At 44.6% G+C, this 16,301-nt stretch overlaps 1 protein-coding gene across 1 annotated transcript in view; it reads right to left on the reverse strand.

The window, feature by feature from the left end:
- ZSWIM6 (zinc finger SWIM-type containing 6) overlaps window positions 1-15,899 on the reverse strand; it is a 170,488-nt gene extending 154,589 nt beyond the window's left edge. The window contains exon 1 of the mRNA XM_074995537.1: window positions 15,386-15,899. Coding sequence (XP_074851638.1) covers window positions 15,386-15,899 — 514 coding nt within the window. The remainder of the gene's footprint in view (window positions 1-15,385) is intronic.
- Between the last annotated feature and the right edge of the window lie 402 nt (window positions 15,900-16,301).

Genomic DNA, 16,301 nt, shown 5'->3' on the forward strand with positions numbered 1-16,301 from the left:
CTAGAATAGCTGCACATAAATTTCATCTAAGCCCACTAAAGTCATGCCTTGTATTTGTCCATTACTGCACATTACACAGGCTAAGGGACCAGCTGTTGAAGTTAACATTATTCCTCTTTCCTGTTCTGCTCTTGCTACAGCTCTCTTCTCTTATTGCCCTTCCCCTTTTCTCCAACCCCTCCTGCTTGTCCAAATCCCATAATACCTTCATTTCTCTTTCTGCCGCCTCCTCTCTGACAAGATCTTTCTCAGCATCAGTCATGCCAAAATCCCCACTAGTCCCTTTGCAGCCTCAGACCTGATTCCAGCCTCCAGTGTTTTCTCCTCCTTTGATTCTTCTGGAATGCTTGTTCCATATTAAAAACAAAAAATAAAAAACATCCTGTCATTCATGATTCCTTCCATCCCTTCCTTCCACAGGGAGCTGCATTTCCCTTCTCTGACACAGTCTTTGCAGACACCCTCTGGCTCAGCAGCCTCCTCCTCCATCCTCCTAGCCCTACCCTCAAAACACCCTTGTAACATCATGCTGGTGATAAGAGGCTTCTCTAATGATCCTGCAGCTGTCACTCCTCCCCCCTTTCTCATTTATTTTTCCTTTAGAGAGGGAACCCCTCCCCCTTTACCCACCCACCACTTCTCTTCATCTCCCTGTTGCCATTACTGATTACATTACATGCACAGACTATGTTCTCTTGCATTTCAACTCGTAGCTCTCCTTTGCAACACAACCCCTCCCCCTCAGTTTATTCTTCTCTGAGTCCCTACTCTCCTGCTTCTTTGCCAGACAGTGCTGGAGCCAGCTCTTTGTGGACCCTCATAATACTTTTGCCCCACACGCTAATGCTCCCCCCCATTTCAGCGGATCCAGGCCAAAGCAATGGTTTAGTCTGTATACAACTAGCAACGGCTCCACCTAACCTAAAACAATGGATCGAATTTGCTTTCTCACCAAATAGGCAATACACAGATCTTGCCTTCACTAAAAATGGAATGAACACTCTTTCCACTATAGTTTCCCCTTCTGACCAGCTCATCTCCAACATTACTCACATTCCTGACACCCATTTTTCTTCAAGGAGTTCCCTCCTTCAGTGTTCATAGATAATCTTTTTTCTATTTCTTTAGTCACTGTATCTTTTTTTTACTCCTGTGCTCCTCTACTCCATGTCAATCCATCCTTCATCCTAGCACCACCACCCCAATCTCCATTTTCTGCAGTCTCATTCTCTTGTTGCTGAGTAACTCTGGCAGAAGTCCTGCAAACCTACTACCTTTCCCACTTATCCTCCTAAAAAGTACTCATTTGCTCCTCCCCACCTCTTCACGTCCAAATTCCTCAGAACATACGGTCTATTACTGTAAGGAATGCCTTTCGTCCAGTTCTGTTTTTGACCCTTGATCTGGTGTCCATTCTACACTCTGCTGAAAATACTCTCACTATCCTCCAACTTCCTGGACATCTTTCAGGGTTATGTTCCACCCTCACACACATCTCTCTCTCAGGCTGCATCTACACACGCTGCTTCTTCCGAAAGCAGCATGGTAATGAGCAGCCTAGAAGATGCTATTGAGGTGCAACTGTAAATTTTCCATGCCTCATTAGCATATGGCCCCATGATTCGGAGTCCGGAAGAAGGTCTTCCGGACTCAAAACAGACATGCGGCCTGCGGGGAAATTCTGAGGAACAGGGACTTCCGGAAGGAGGATTTTCATGTCAGTGCCTCATTAACATGCCCCTCCGAAAGGAAAGGGCATGTGTAGACACAGCTTATCTGGCCAGCCGCAAAGATATCACCCTCCTCTCTGGGTCCTTGCCCCTCACCTCTACATTCAGCACAAGATTTCTATTTTTACCCTTAAACACCATAACTTAGTCTCACCCTAACTCACTGATGTAACAAACTACTAAGAGATCAATACCTGTCTTCCACCCAGCTTTCACTGTTCCATCTGCTTCTCTCAAATGGCTCCATACTTTCTCCCATGCACAAAATACTCTGATAAGGAGGACAAGGAAGAGGCTGCTTGGATTTTAAGAATCCCTCAGCATTATGACAGAGAAGAGCTATCTTACTGGTCCTAGTAACAGAGAGATAGCCGCGTTAGTCTATATTCTATCTATCTGTTACTATTCAACATGCAAGGCACTACATTCAGCAGTCTTACTGATCATGGCTGGAGCAGCGAGAAGCTACAACTTTTCCTCCACTCCTGACCTCTACCTGTCACCAGAAAAGTAAACAATACTTGAAGCTAGTAAAGCTGAGCCAATCCTTTCTGAATTCCTTTAGAGGATAGGGGATCTAAAACTACGCAAGAAAGGGATTTTGCCACATTTGAGGAGGGATCTGTTGTACAGTGCTCTTCACCATAGCAAATGGGGCCTTTGGGCACTACAGTAAGGGCTTGTCTACACTACCACCTTCCTTGAAAAGAAGGATGGTAATTAGGGTGTTGGGAGTTTACTAATGAAGTGCTGCTATGCATAGGCAGCACTTCATTAAGCAAACCCGCCTCCCTCGCCCCCGGCAACTCCGAAGTTTTAAACTTCGAAGTACCGGCACGCATCTAACCGCGGCTTACCCACTGGTACTTCAAAGTGCTGGGGCAACTTCAAAGTACCCTTAGTCCTCAACATTTTGAGGAGTAAGGGGACTTCGAAGTTTTAAACTTCAAAGTACTGGCACATGTCTAGCCATGGCTCACCTGTCGGTACTTCCAAGTGCCAGGGCAACTTCAGAGATGCCGGGGGGGGGAGTTTGCTTAATGAAGTGCTGCCTGTGCCTGGCAGCACTTCATTAGTAAACTCCCAACACCCTAATTGCCATCCTTCCTTTGAAGGAAGGTGGTAGTGTAGACAAGCCCTAATACTTACTGCTACAAATAAGCAATAGGTGCCATAAAGAGGGTGGGAAACAGCATTTTCTTCTGTTTTCTCTTTACAGCTTGATTTTAAGCCATTGGCCACAACCTGCTGAGAAGGGAGATAAACATAGATCAGGCTGCAAAAGGCTCAATGTCAGACACTAGGACAAATGGAGTTAAGAGTTTCGTTTCACAACAACTTCAGGGGGCGTGTCTATAGTAGCTGAGTACAAGTTTTGATTTTGCTTCCAATAAGATGGATGTATAACTGGCCATCAAATCACAGTGGAGTTCAGCTAAAAATTAGTAAATTATGAAGGGCAGGAAAACAGACATATCCAGTCTAATTGTGGTTCTACAAATAGAAAAGAAAGAGCAAAGACATTGTCCCCCTTGGACCACACCTTACCGCAGACATCACCACACACCCCACAGTTCATAGACAGTTAGGAAAGGTCCATCACTTCATTACCTTGTTCTCCAACTCCCATCCTGCATGCCTGCTTTGTTCCTAAATCCTTCTGTTCCTGCCCCGTGACTATTTAATACTACTGCCCAGACATACAGGGAGTACTGCAAAGCTGCAGTTCTACCTGACAGGTGTCAGTGATCAAAATGTATTTTTGTACATCGATTTTTTTAAATTAGCACTAACCAAATCACCCTTGTTGCCTGTTGCCATCAGGCTGACCCAAACATCTGTTAAGTCCAGCCTTCCACTTCCAGGCACCGACTGCTACTTCTATTGAACTGGCACATTCAGCTTAAGTAGCCTCAACCGAATGCACCAGTTTAAGACAGTAAGCCCTTGATTGCATGGACCCCTATTTAAAAGGCTTTGAGAACAGGATGGACACAGAGTGGTTCTCAAGATCTGCTGGAGTCTGTAAAATCTCGCCCCCAACACACACACACACACACCCAGCCCCGCAAAACCCCCCAAAGTTGAGACTTACTGCTGACGCAGCCTGGAGGAGCCACCACATGCTCCTTTCCCCATGGGCACATGGGCAGACTGGCATACATGCCCCACCCCTGGTGAGAGGGCAACACGGCAGCTCCAGCAGCAGCTTCTCCAGGCCATGTGGTGGCTCCTCCAGCTGCGACAGCAGGGGTCCAGCAGCGGTCGCTCTGAGTGGCAGGATTGGTTTTTATTTCTTTGGGTGGGGAACTGATGCTGGCAGAGCCTGGCATGGGTGGGTGAGCAGTAAACCTCACATTTAACAGACTTTTGGGAATAGTGGACACCCCCCATTAGCCTGTTAGTACTAAATTGATCAGTACAGTAAACTCGTGATCTATCAGAACATACAATGCCTTGCTGCACACAAAAGCTAATCGGCCCTGTTTTTATTTCCAACATCTCTCTGTATGAACAGGCACAGGAGTGAAAGCGAAGTTTCAAACTACTGTATAAACTACCTATATCAAGTCCAAACACTGATCCAAATTATAATGGACTTGATACTCTATCCTCAGGCAGTAATTCTAGTCAGTCTCAGGTTTCAGTGTACAAGCCAAATCAATGGAAGAAACTAACTAGTTTTTGCAACTACAAAACTGCCAACTGTCCAACTAGTTGTCAGTCAAAACACAATCAGTTTTTTAAAAATATTAATATTCAAATTTTACTTCATAAAGTAATGCATTACACAAATTATATGTCCAAGTTTCCCTTATTCTGAACTTGCCTAAACAGTGAATTCAGCAAAACGTATTAAACATGGAGATGAGCTATATTTTAGCTTTCTTTCTCTGACAATTTTGTTAAACCCAGCAAATTTATGTTTTAACAAAACCACTCTCACTCTCCCAGATCACTGAGTAGTGTCCCTTAGATACGCAAATGAAGATAAGCACTATATTTCAACTACTATTTTAAAAGTAATCAATAGCTTACTGTAACATTTGTAATAAACCTTAAAAAGTATCTTTTCTTAAAAAAAAAAAAAGAAATCAGGAAAAATATTTGTAGACAAAGATTGGTTTTCTAGTGGACTGTTAATGTGCCATTTCTTCCACCATCATTTCTTTTCAAAACTGCAGGTTAACGACAAAGGTGGCTAAAGCTCTGAAGTAAAAAAAAAAAAAGTTTGTAAAATAAGCTAAAACCACAACATTTGCATTTATACTTCCCATTAATGAAATACAAGTCAAGCTATTTATTACTGAATGTGAATTGATGCTATATGAATTGTAGACTGGTCAAACTATCAAGCCTAAATCTAGAGATTAACTAAATACTAATCAAACTCACAGCTGCTACCGAGAAGGATAAGCTATGAGCTGCTTTTATTTGCTGAACATAACAGCAGCATGAACTATGCCCAGAGTATATGGCCAATCATTTTAATGTAGGGGAAAACCACAGAACAGTTACTTTAAGAGAAATAGGAAATGTTAATTTAGCAGTTTCAAACATAAGGAACCAAATACTCAAACCTTACAAATATGAAAGACAACCTATACCAACTGTTCTTGATAAAAAGTTTTATAAAAAAATATCAGAAGTTAGAACATACATAAACCAATTCATTTTGATTCATAGTAGATTATAATCGTGGTATTTTTCAGGCTTCATAAAACAATTTTGCTGGTTATTTAAACGCTTACATGTTCTCTAGTTCATTAGTCAATATAAACTTAGACATTGCAATAAGCTGCATATACAGCATACAATTAGTACTCTGTATTTGTGCAACTACTGGCGCAGTCAGTAACCACCTAGCAGTTCACCTTAGTACATGTATGCGTTTATTACTTCATAGAATTCACAAATACTATTCAAAATTTGATTTTTCCTGTTAGCAAAGTGGTCATTTGAATGTAATTAACTATTGCCCTCCAACAACTAAAAGGAAGCAGACAATAAACCTATATATTAATCCCCATTTCCATGGTATACCATTTTATATGCCTTCCCTCCATCATACTTTCATATGATTCCTGAACATAGTAGAGGTCTGACACCAATTAGCAATGAAAGATGACTTATGTAAATAGGCAGGTTGTTAAATAAAGCAGGACAAGAGGTAAACCACCTGTCTTTTTAGCACATTAATTCAGTAAATGAGCTCCTGATTCATCTGATCAGCTAGGTCTACAAGTACAAATTTAAGATTACTGACAGGTTCTAGTGCATCCTTCCAATTAATGTCAGACCCTCTCAGCCATTGCCCATGCATTTTCAATACAAAAATTTCCAGCTATTTCTAAGACTGTCAAATGCACTGACTCACAACAAGAAGCTGAAGGCCTCAATAAAATAAAATAAACTATTAAGCTCTGATTTTAAAAGTGTGCGATGGTGCGGATCACTTCACAATTATTTCCTGGAAACATACTGTAAATTCAGTTAAATGAGATTCTTCTTCGCCATAGTTACATACTTTCAACTTCATGTTCTCAAATTTTCAGAAGAGATACGTTTTAGTTAGTGTATAGAAAGCCTACATTAAGAGAGGCTAAACTACATTGAATTGCAAAGTTAGAAATGCCTTTTTTGTGAATTTTATCAGTTCTGACTTAATCATGAAGCAATAATCTACACTTTAGTTACTATTAGCAGCTAAACTTACCTTCTATGTTCACATAATTGGTGAAACCAAATAAGAGTAAAATTATTTAAAGCTGGTGACTCCTATTACAAATCTTCCAGGCACTTGGATTAATAATTCAACCAATAAAACTAAAGCCTGCATGTGCATTGCTACATAATCTCAAGAAGATGTGGCAATGTATCACGAGGACATTATGTAAATCATGTTAATTGGCACATTGCTAGAAGGGGGATGCAAGCCTGCATTACACAGCACAAGTAGATATCGCCAGTGATCTAGGTCAATGATGGTTATGAAGCTATGTCAAATGATAGATGCATATCCAATAAAGAAAGAAACATTTACATGCACAGATAACATTAGACAGCAAACCAAGAGGACAAGTGAACGTTTACGAAGAGACTTCCCTAAACAGAAGAGCAGTTATTAGGTAGTACTCAAGTATCTGCATGCTATCAGACTGACTGCATTCCAGGCAATCAGAATTCACATTTAATCTGTACCTTTTATAAAGCACTTCCGGAAAGCTCTCTAAAATTTACAACAAGCTCCTTACATACACAGCATATTATTTACTGCCAGTTCACAGGTAGTTAAACTTCTTCCCAAAGCAAGTCTTCTAAAATAAAAAATCTGAATGCCTGCTACTTCTCCAGTTTCTTTATAATAAATTTTCACCAATATTTTGAGACACAGTTTTCAAAATCAAGAATTACTGTTGCATCACAACTGGATCAGCTGGGTAGGTTACATTTGAATGCTAACCCACTATGTAGAAACATTTTGTAAGTGGACCATCCTTCATACCTGCAGCCAGTTTCACTGCTGTACTGTGTTTTTTCCCCACTGTACAATCAAAACACCGCTACACGTATTTCACTTTATTATATATTTGAATGCATCTGTCTTTCTGTTTGTTCAAGAGCTCCCCTTAAACTGTAAGAGCTATGACCACAAACTTAACTTAAGCCAAGATCACAGTTCGGCTGTGCTTGGAGAGTGGGAAATGCCTGAAATCCCAGGATTTCCCAGAGCATGGAAAGGGAGGGGCACTGACAGGAAGGATGACATAGTTCAGACTCACTAATGGAGCAGCAAGTGTAGGGAACAGCAATGCTGCAGAGTGAGCAGTGGGGGCAGCTGCAGTGGAATACAATGGCCATGTGCAAAGAGGGCTCTTGACCCTGCCTTCCTCTGGATGGGTAAGTGCCCCCTCCACCCCCAGTGCCTGACAAAAGGAGCGCTGCTTCTCCCCCACAACCCCATCAGCCAGCCCTCCCTACATGCTGGGACCAGAAAGCCCATTGCTGTATCCCGGCACGAGCCTCCCTGTTTCCTTCCCCTTGGAGCTCAGGATGGGACTGGGCTCAGGGCCACAGAACCCCCTAAGCCCCCACAAACCCCCAGTCAGCAGCTGATCTCGGGATGGAGACTGCCCCTCTCAGCTCACCCCATGGCCAGCCCCCCACTACAATAGGAAGCGAGACTGGGAGTTGCAGTCCAAACCACCCCCACTTTCAAAAACAGGCAGTGGGGGCCAGAAGCTGTGGCCTGACCCAGCTTCCCAACCTGAGAACAGGCAGGACAGGAGTCATGGGCCAAATCTCTCCCATCACCAGGGACAAGTGGTGGGGGCTGGGAGCCACAACCCAACTGCTCCCCACCCCCGAGGACAAGCAGAGGGGCTTGGAGCTCTGGTCCACACTGGCACCTCCATCCTCCAATGACGGGCAGTGGTGACACGCAGGGGGTGGGCCAGCAGTTGTGGCCCAACTCAATCCCCATGCCCACCCAGGAAGAGGTAGGCAGTGGGACCAGTAGCAGAAATAAAACCTTTTAGTTAAGGACCCACCCAATACCAGGTATAGACGCTAGTCAAATTATATACACGGTAAAATATATATTAAAAAAACTTAAATAAGTCACTGAATTTCAAGGAAGTTTATCTAGCCCTTGACTTTCCAATAGCTTCTCAATTTCTGCACAACACAGAAAAGACAGCACACTTGTAACTGCTCATTTTTGAAAGTTAGATTGCAGAGGAAAAATAAGCCAATCAGCTACTGACATGACAACCGGCTCTAGTTCCAGTATTGCTACATACCAAAACATCTGATGATATGCGGAGCTCGTATTTTCTTAATCAGAATTTGAGAGATGGCAAGTTTTATAATGAAAATGGTCTTTTTGGAATTCTTTGGAAAAATCTCAAGCTTGGGAAACAATCTGCTATCAATGCAAGTGTAAGGTTCTGCCTGTCGAATCTCAGAGTACAAAGTCTGTTTGCAGAGCAATGATTCTGCAGGAGGAGGACTGCCATGGAACAAGTAGAAAAGAATACTAGGTAAACCTAAGCTAGAAGAAATGGTAAATGATTTCATCAGGTCAATCCAAATAATAAAATATATTTCTATAAAACTGGCATACAAATGTTTGGATTGGATATTTCCATTAAACAATCAATTTGTGTATAACAAAAGTTGTTTTTGTTTAAAAGAAAGCATTTGAACTTTGTGTGTCTTTACACAAAAGTAGTGACAATTTTCTATTAAAGTCATACTACCATTAATATTTATGTTATAAACGAATAGCTTTATTTTTGGGCAAAGTTTCTGGCACTTCAAAAATGACTTGAAAAGACTCTTTCAAATAAATGACCTATCAAAAGAAAGATTTAGTTTTCCACATTTCATAGTTCTTTGTTGAACACACCACTACTTTCTCTAGAAACATTTCAAGGTTAATAAAACCTGTTAAAAATGTCTGCACTCACCATGGGGGGGGGGATGGAGGGAGAAGAGAAGGGGAAGAGTTCCATTGTTCCCTAATCAATTACTTAGATTTCCAATGTAAGAAGGAAACTGAAATAAATTCAGGTTCTCTTCCCTTGAGGCAAGAGATCTTAAAAAAAAAAATCAGTTAATTGGTATGTGTTCTTTATGTGAAAATACTGGCCACCACTACTTAACCTGTATTAAGAATTCAAATCACCTAAGACATTTACAATTTAAAATTTTCATAATTAGGGTGGTGAGTTATTTAATGACAATTTCAACATCTAAGTTAGTTTTTAGAAAACTTAAAGAAATTGCCAATATCGGGTCCAAATATACAAAATAAATATCCTGAAATCAACAACTGATACCTGTTTTCACTGTTTGGTGGCCCATTTGTAATGACCCTAATTCAAAATCTAAATCACACAATTTATTCTCCTATAAATCCTTCAGCAGTATTTTTCTTTATTTGCCTATCATCTATGGAAATATTTTTCATCTGTTTGTATATGTTTAGTGACATTCACCGATACAAATCTTACGTTACAGACCTAATTGCAGTCTTTACTCTGAAACAAAAACAGTCAAACATCACAGCTATGTCTACACTAGCCCAAAACTTTGAAATGGCCATGCGAATGGCCATTTTGAAGTTTACTAATGAAGTGCTGAAATACATATTCAGCTCCTCATTAGAATGCCAGCAGCCCCGGCACTTTGAAGTTGACACAGCTTGCAGATAGGAATAAGGGGATCTGACACAGCCTAACAGCAGATAGGAATAAGGGGATTTTGAAGTTGCTGGGGTCCTTTCGAAAAGGAGTCTTGTGTGGACGGGCCGCGCGGCAGCGAGCCGCATCAATTTCGAAGTGCCATGGCTGCTGGCATTCTAATGAGGCGCTGAATATGTATTTCAGCACTTCATTAGTAAACTTCAAAATTCGAAGTTTTGGGCTCACACAGACATGGCCCACATGTTTACTTAAGTACCACAGTACTGCATTACACAAGTTGCAGATTATCTCCTTTAATCGTATATTCCTAAGCAAAACCATTTCAACATCAGGCTGACTGCTACAGGAACCCTGCTTGTATCTTTTGTCAAGTCAGCGGAGAAACACTTCCCATTTAAAGGGGGCAGGTAGTTTTATGTATTTTTCCCTTTCCTTTTTTTTCCCCTTGCCACATAAAAAGTCACTGATGATGGACAATGATGGAACTTTAATTAAAAAAGAGGAAGCTGAAGAAGTGAGTCTTATCCACAAAAGCTCATTACCTAATAAATAAAAGTGTTAAGTCTTTAAGGTGCTACAGGACTACTTGTTTTGTGTTGTGTTTTTTCTTTTTTAAATTTAAAAAAAAAGTGAAATAGAAGGATTATGCTCTATTTTGGAGATTTTTAGCTAAACTGAAGGAACTACGGATTTCAAAAACGGCTGAATATTATTGCTTCAGCCATCTTTGTTTAGATAAAGAGTGACATATCTGCAGATTTCAGTTCATAGCACAGCATGAAGTTTGTTTGGAAACTTTACTGAAAATATTCAATGTGGCCTCTCTCAGTCAAAAAGTTGTTCACCGCAATGCAGTTGAAACTCAAACAATTAAAGTTTGAAACAAAGGCAATGACATTTGTCTAACTGGCTCTATATTCTAACTGGCTCCATGAACCTAGGGAACAAAAAATTGACAATGGTCTTTGCAATATAGTAGAGAAAAGAATAACAAGATCCTCAACATGGAAGCTGAAGCCACAGAATTTCAGTCTGGAAATAAGTATCACAGAGGTAGCTGTTTTAGTCTGTATCTTTGAGAACAACAAGAAGTCCTGTGGCACCTTATAGACTAATTTGCAACTTTTTAAACAATGAAAGTAATTAGTCCTTGGAGCAATGTACCACAAAATGTTGTGGATTCTCTATCATTGGTAATTTTTGAATCAAGACTAAATTTACAAAAATAGGCTACAGTTCAAAAAGGAATAAATTCAGGAGTCTGAAGTAGATGACCACCGCAGTCTGTTCTAGCCTTAAAAAGTTGTCCAAAAGTAGAAAATTAACAAAGCATCTAACGTATTAGATCCATAAAAGGATTTGAAAGTTACTGACTATAAATAAATTTAGGAAAAATTGTACAAAAGGAATGAGCTGTATAGTTTTATGAGGCATTCTGTTATAGGTGAAAACACCAACTTGTGTTTTTGACAGCCATTACCAAACAGGGGCTCAGGTATGCAGGTATTTGGTTTTGTTTTTTTTTTTTAAAAGTTAAGCTTTAGCAATAAAATAGACCATAAAACATCCCAGTCAGGAAAAAAAAAAGTTTCTTCTCAGTATGACAAAAATAAAAACAAAAGAGCAAGTCCTCTGAAGTTTATTTAAGAATCCAACTAAGGGAATATATAGAGTGCTTGATGCATCATTATATACTGCCGAAACCAAAGTAAAGTTTCTTTGGAGATAATTACATTCCTCCAACTTAATCTCACAAGTTTTCACTGTCTAGAATCCAAGCTTGTTCATTGAAGAGACCTCGTCTGAAGTAACCCTTTTCAAAAGAAGAATAAGATAGGTTGCTGGCTTACAATATCAACATTAAACAAATTTTATAATTTGCATTTTTTCTTCTCCAGGAAGACATCTCCCTACCATTCTTATCTATATTTATTATTACTTCTGTGATTATCTGTAAATGCCTTTAACAGAAGCTAATGTGAGCAAGCAAGGACCCACAGAGAACATTTACATTTTACCATCTATATTTTCCTCTTGCTTTGGGCATGTCTTCCAGTTGGCCAAGTGAACATTTATTTTCTCGGCAGTCGGTCAATCTGCCCTCCAGATTTTTAAATATACTATGCACATGTTGTGATGTTTGGATTGCAAATGCAATTTAGTGATTTAAATTGTTTACAATGAAAATTTTTCCTCTCTCTGTTTTTGTTTTTAAGATGTCTCTCCCTGCAATCTTTGATCCATGTTCTCTCAGATCTTCTCTCTCACTCTTGATCCAAGTATGATTTTTAAACTGACAGATTCTCTTTCAAGAAAAACTCTTTGAAATAACTTATACTTATAAATGAAATTAACTTAATCACATCCAGTGTAATTACCTTTTAAATACACTAGTCAACACTAGAGATTTCTTCTTGGATTATTTAAGAATCTTTATACAATTGCCATCAAGTAGGCTAGTGCAAAGTATTCCTTTCAAATACAGATGTGAGACACAGTGTTACAAAAATAGAGGTTCCTTATAAAAAGGCACCTAATGATAAGCAGTTTTAAAAGAAATGGATAGTATAGACTGAATACTTCTAATACATATATTTATGCATTGGGAGACCTATTCTGCTACCCTAGGTGATGCCAACTCCATTCTCCAGCCATTACAAACAATACAACTCATCCCAATGGAATTGCCTGTGCTTACACCTTTTTTGCTCTGGCAGGAACATTTCAAATACAAAATCCTTACCAGCCCGATTGACACAATGTTCCCAAATTACAGAAGTATTGAGGATACTCCCCTGTCTAAAAGTTTCTACTACACCCTACAAAACAAAACCTCCACCCCATCAGAACAATTGACATTGTGTTTCAAAGCACTGGTTTTGATACACTGCTACTTTTCAATAGCTTCCCAAAAGAATTGTATTTTCAACAGTGTGTTCAGCATTTGTTTGAAGGTTATTTAAGTGTTCCAGGAGCAGCAGTCAAAAGTTACATTGTATTTATGTGTATTTTCTTTCTTCACATTGACCCTTGCCAACGTTGCTCCTTGCCCCTCCCCTTTTGAGGCTATACAAAAAGTTATTTTCCCCCCTTTCACAGCTACTCACTGAGGCCTCTTCTACAGCTGAAAGCAAGCAAAGCAAAGCCCATGCTGGGTGTCTGTCTCTGAGAGAAGATTGCATCTTTTATTTATCGCCCCTTGGCTTTATTTTCACAGTGAATTCCTGGCTTAAATGTAATCAGCCAAGAAACCCTCCCTATGTGCACTCCTGTCATTCCTCATTGCATGCAAGCAGAATCAAGCACTGGCAAGTGGAGGTGGGGGGGGGGGGGGGGGCGGTGAAGAAAAGAGAGACATTGCCAGTACTGCCAACCAAACCAAAAGAAAAAAAAACTGGTTTTGCCACCACTGAGGATATATGGATGTGCCTCAGTCCCTTGGAAAAGAGACAGAAAGCCAAAAAGTAAGATGAAACTTAGATTAAAACAAAAACAAAAACAAAACCTCTCAATGCTGAACCTCCCTCTAGGCAGAAAGGGCCCTGAACCTAGTTAAAAAGCAACAGTCTGCCTTTCGAAAATACATGACCATGCAGACGTGACTTTTGTAGCTTGACTTCAAATACCAATCAAAGGCAGACAGAATTAAAACAACTGTATTTTCTCCAAAGACGGCAGTGAGGCAAAATTACGAGATCCAAAACTAAATAGATTTTAAATTCCACTGGGTCGTTAGGATCAGAAGCTCCACACCCTTAAATCTTTAAAAACAAAACAAGACATAAATAAAAGGAGAAAAGGGATCCAGTTGTGTTTAAAATGATTTGGAAGAAGAGGGAATTGTGAACTGCTGTGCTGTTGGTTTCAGTCCGTTTAAAAATGTCATCACGTCCTGCTCAAAGCTGATAGCTTGACAGGGAAGAGAAAAAGCTCAGGCTTAAACTGCATATTGGGGAAGATTATGCAAGTCTGTTTGAGGGAAAATGGAATTGTGCAGCTTTAAGTCATTAGTCCTTCTTCCCCTTTGTCAAATCTTCACTGTTTTGCAGGCAATGAAAAGATATAAAGAGCCTCTTTTGTTTGGCTTCCCCTTTCGGGGGTCTGGCAGCAAACTGAAAAGGACACAAATAAACATGAAAATGAGAACAAAGTGCCAGGTCTTCCTCCTCCTCCGCCACCGCAGGGACTTGCCTCACGGCGATGGGAGATGCGCAACTGACAAATAAAGGCAGCTAAGCCCAACGCAGCCAGGGCTCCGGCTCCAGCAGCAGAGCCCCTCTGCCTGCACGGAAGTTTTATGGGGCGACGATAACCCGGCTGGCCTCAGGGCAGCGGCAGGGCCCGGACCGCCTTCCCAGCGCCACGGGCCAGGGAGGGCGGGTGATCTCCGCGGCCGAGCGAGCCAGGCAGCGCGGGAGAGGCGCCCGCAGCCTTCCCTCAGGAAAATGCGAGCCGGCCATGGAGCCCCTCCGGCTCTCTCACTGATGGGCCTAACCCCTCCCCCAACCCGGCGCCCCCTCCCCCGAGCCTTTTAACTCACTCGAGGGGAGGAGCTGGCTCCGGAGCTCGCTCTCCCGGAGAGGGCGCGGAGCCGCCGCGGGAGTATTGTTCCCGGCCAGGCGAGCACAGCACAGCGCTTCCCCTTTCGCCGCCGCCGTCGTGCAGCGGGGACCGGCCGCATCCCCGCGCGCCTGGCAGCACCCCGCGTACCGCCGCCCCCCCGGAGCCAGCCGCTCCCCGCCCCCCGCGGCTGTCCTGGCAGCCGGAGCTGGCTCCGCTCGGCGGCAGCTTTCCCACCCACCCCCTCCCCGCAGCGCAGCGCAGCGCAGCGGGGCTGATTCACAGGCGGCCCCGGGCTCGGCTCCCCCGTCGGTGCCTTTGTTCCCACCCGGCCCCGGCCCCCTCCGCGCCGGGGAACCGGCCCTGCCCCTCCCCGCCGGGGCGGCTTCTGCTGATTCATTTCCTCGCCCTGCCCGGTCTGCGGGGCACAGGCGGCGGCGGCGGCTTTGGCATCGCCTCTATTGTAGCCCCGGCTCCGGCGCTGACCCGGATCGTGGGGCGGCGCGGGAGTGGGAAGAGTTACAGGGCCGGGACCGGACCGGACCGGACCAGCGGCTGGGGAGAGTGCGGCGCCGAGCAGGGCAGGGCGCAGCTCGGGCAGCGGGAGGCGGACGGCAGCCGCCCGTGGCCCGGCCGGGATGCGGAGCGGGAGCTGTGCAAGCCGGCAGCGGGGCGGGGAAGGAGGCGAGCGGCAGTACCAGGCCCGGAGCCGGGCTGCTGGGGCAGGGCGGCAGTGCCCCGCCGGAGCGGCGGCGCGGGTCAGGCCCGGGCGAGGGCTGGGCCAGGATCACAGGTGGGTGCGTGACAGGCTGGCGGCGGAGCGACGGACGGAAGGAGGGAGGGAGGCGGCGGGTGGCCGGCCCGGCTCCCTGGCGAGTGACTCACCGACTTGCAGGACGTTGTCGACGCAGCCGCCGTCCAGCAGAGCGATGCCCCTGCGGAAGGGCAGGCGGGTCTCATCCGCGGCAGCGGGGTCCGCAGCCCCGCCGGGCGCGGAGCCGGCGGCGGCCCCCCCGGGGGCGGCGGGGTCCTCGGCGCCGGTGTTGAAGGAGGAGTACATGCAGATCTCCCTCTCGCTGCGGGGGAAGGACCAGTACACGATCCTGCGCTGCACCGGCTCCGGGATGCGCTCGAACCGCTCCTCCACCCGCTGGAAGGGCCACTTCTCCGCCACCTTGCGCGCCGCGATGTCCAGCAGCGACTCGGGGCTCTGGGTCTTACCCAGCGGCAGCAGCCCCAGGGCGGCGGCGGCGGCGGCCGCGGAGGAGGGCCCGGCGCAGAGCGCCCCGCTGCCGGGGCCGCCACCGCCTGCCCGCTGTCCGGGCCTGCACCCCGAGCCGTAGCCAGGTCTGCAGCAGAGGCGCTTCGCGGGGGGAGGGAGCTGACCGCGCTCCGCCATGATCGCGCCGCTTCTAAGCAGACAGCGGAAGTGGCTGTACCCTATAAACGGCACCAGGAAGAGAGAGCCCGACAGCCGGGCTGGCGGCCCCGCCCATCGCTGCCATGTATGGACAAAGGGGCGGTGCCTGTGGCCTCACCTCCCGTCAGGGGCGGGGCTATGCAAATCGAGGCCAACAAACATAAATAGAACGGGCCCGGCGGTAGCTGGGTGCGCGGCTGATCAGCATAGATTGCGGCTGGGCGGGGCCTTCTCTGTCGACGTCACAGCCTCGCCAGCCTAGGCGCGCCCTTCGCGTGGTGGGAAAAGGGGGTGGGGCCGGCACCCCCCCCCGCCTTCTGTGATACCATCTAGGGAATGGAATGTAGGGGCGGAGCCGTCGCGGCCTCACCCCGGTGACCG

This window comes from Carettochelys insculpta, chromosome 5 (assembly GCF_033958435.1).
Source record: "Carettochelys insculpta isolate YL-2023 chromosome 5, ASM3395843v1, whole genome shotgun sequence".
Taxonomy (NCBI): Eukaryota; Metazoa; Chordata; order Testudines; family Carettochelyidae; genus Carettochelys; species Carettochelys insculpta.